Raw genomic sequence first — 1,496 nt, 5'->3', positions numbered from 1 at the left:
TTAGATTTCTTTATGAGTAAAGAGCTGGAGCAGCCTGCCCCGGATCTCTTTGGTCCTCACCCCGTAAATCATGGGGTGTAGCACAGGGGGCACCGCCTGGTACACACTAGTAATGAGAACGCGTAAATACAGTGGCACATTGTGGCCAAACCGATGGGAAAGAGAGAAGAAGAAAATTGGGATGTACAAAGCAAAGATGGCACAAAGATGAGAGATGCAGGTCCCAAAAGTTTTGAGCCGGGCATCCTTTGTTGGAAGGCGGAAGATGGCCCAGAGGATCTGAGTATAGGACATAGCAATAAAAAACACATCCATTCCGTTCACAGAGAAAAGATCAAACAGGCCATAGTAACTACTGATGCGGATGTCAGCGCAGGCCAGGTTCACCACAGCTATGTGCCCACAATACGAGTGGGGGATGATGTTGGTTCTGCAATATGGCCACCGCCTTGCCAGGAACGGGTAGGGTAATGCGATTATTCCACTGCGCAGCACCACGGCCAGGCCGATCTTGGCCACCAGGGGGCGTGTCAGGATGGTGGAATGTCTCAGGGGATGGCAGATGGCCACGTAGCGATCCAAAGCCATGGCCACGAGGATTCCAGACTCCATCCCTGAGAAGGAGTGATCGAAGTACATCTGGGTGAGGCAGGCACTGAAACTGATCTCCCTGGAATTGAACCAGAAGATGCTCAGCATTTTGGGCAGGGTGGATGTGGACATGACCAGATCGGTGACGGCCAGCATGCACAGGAAATAGAACATGGGACCGTGGAGGCTCGGCTCCCTCTTCACGATGAACAGGATGGTGAAGTTCCCCAAGATGGCTGTGGTGTACATAGCAGAGAAGGGGATGGAGATCCAGACATGGGCTGCCTCCAGGCCAGGAATGCCCAGCAGGATGAAGGTGGAGGGGTTGGTGAAGTCAGTTGTGTTGGATTCTGACATGGAATAGGGAAGAAGGTGTCCAGCTCTGAGGCATAAGGCTGTCTCCTCCATGTACTGTATGTTCCTCTCACTTTCTGTGTGTTCCTAGGGTCTCAGGTGATGGTCACAGCAGAAATGCCTGAATGGAGAGACAACGTTAATACGAGACACCGCATGTACTAGTGGAAGCTGTTCTCATGGAGAAGCAGATTAATCTCTCTGAACACACTGAAAAATTATATTTAATTACTCAGAGAAATAACTATGAACAATGATCCTACTAAATCCAATTCCATATTTTGTGGTGTTCCCTGCGTTAATAATTCCTACACTTTGTGGTGGGGAATCTTAAGAGACACCAGAAGGAAACACAAGTCTGGATACTGTTTATCTGTTATTGATCCTCAATGCAATGAGAGCCAGGATAGGGAGTCCATACTGAAGGGAGTTCCCCATTCATCCAGTTGCTCAAAATCTGAGAGTGAAAAAAAACAAACTTCTCCCGAGACAAAGGTTGGGAGAAATATCCCAACGAGAGCATACCTCAGGGAAAAGACCTGGGTGCCATA

At 49.0% G+C, this 1,496-nt stretch overlaps 1 protein-coding gene across 1 annotated transcript; it reads right to left on the bottom strand.

Annotated features, from left to right (window-relative positions):
• LOC144259111 (olfactory receptor 52E4-like) lies at positions 1 to 999 on the bottom strand. Its single transcript, XM_077807291.1, has one exon. It carries the CDS (start codon positions 997 to 999, stop codon positions 1 to 3), a length of 999 nt encoding a protein of 332 aa, XP_077663417.1.
• Between the last annotated feature and the right edge of the window lie 497 nt (positions 1,000 to 1,496).

This window comes from Eretmochelys imbricata, chromosome 1, assembly GCF_965152235.1.
Source record: "Eretmochelys imbricata isolate rEreImb1 chromosome 1, rEreImb1.hap1, whole genome shotgun sequence".
NCBI lineage: Eukaryota > Metazoa > Chordata > Testudines > Cheloniidae > Eretmochelys > Eretmochelys imbricata.
This window is presented reverse-complemented; position numbering and strand designations above follow the sequence as displayed.

Coding starts and splice junctions, on each gene's coding strand:
- LOC144259111 (XM_077807291.1), bottom strand. CDS start 999: ATGGAGGAGACAGCCTTATGCCTCAGAGCTGGACACCTTCTTCCCTAT.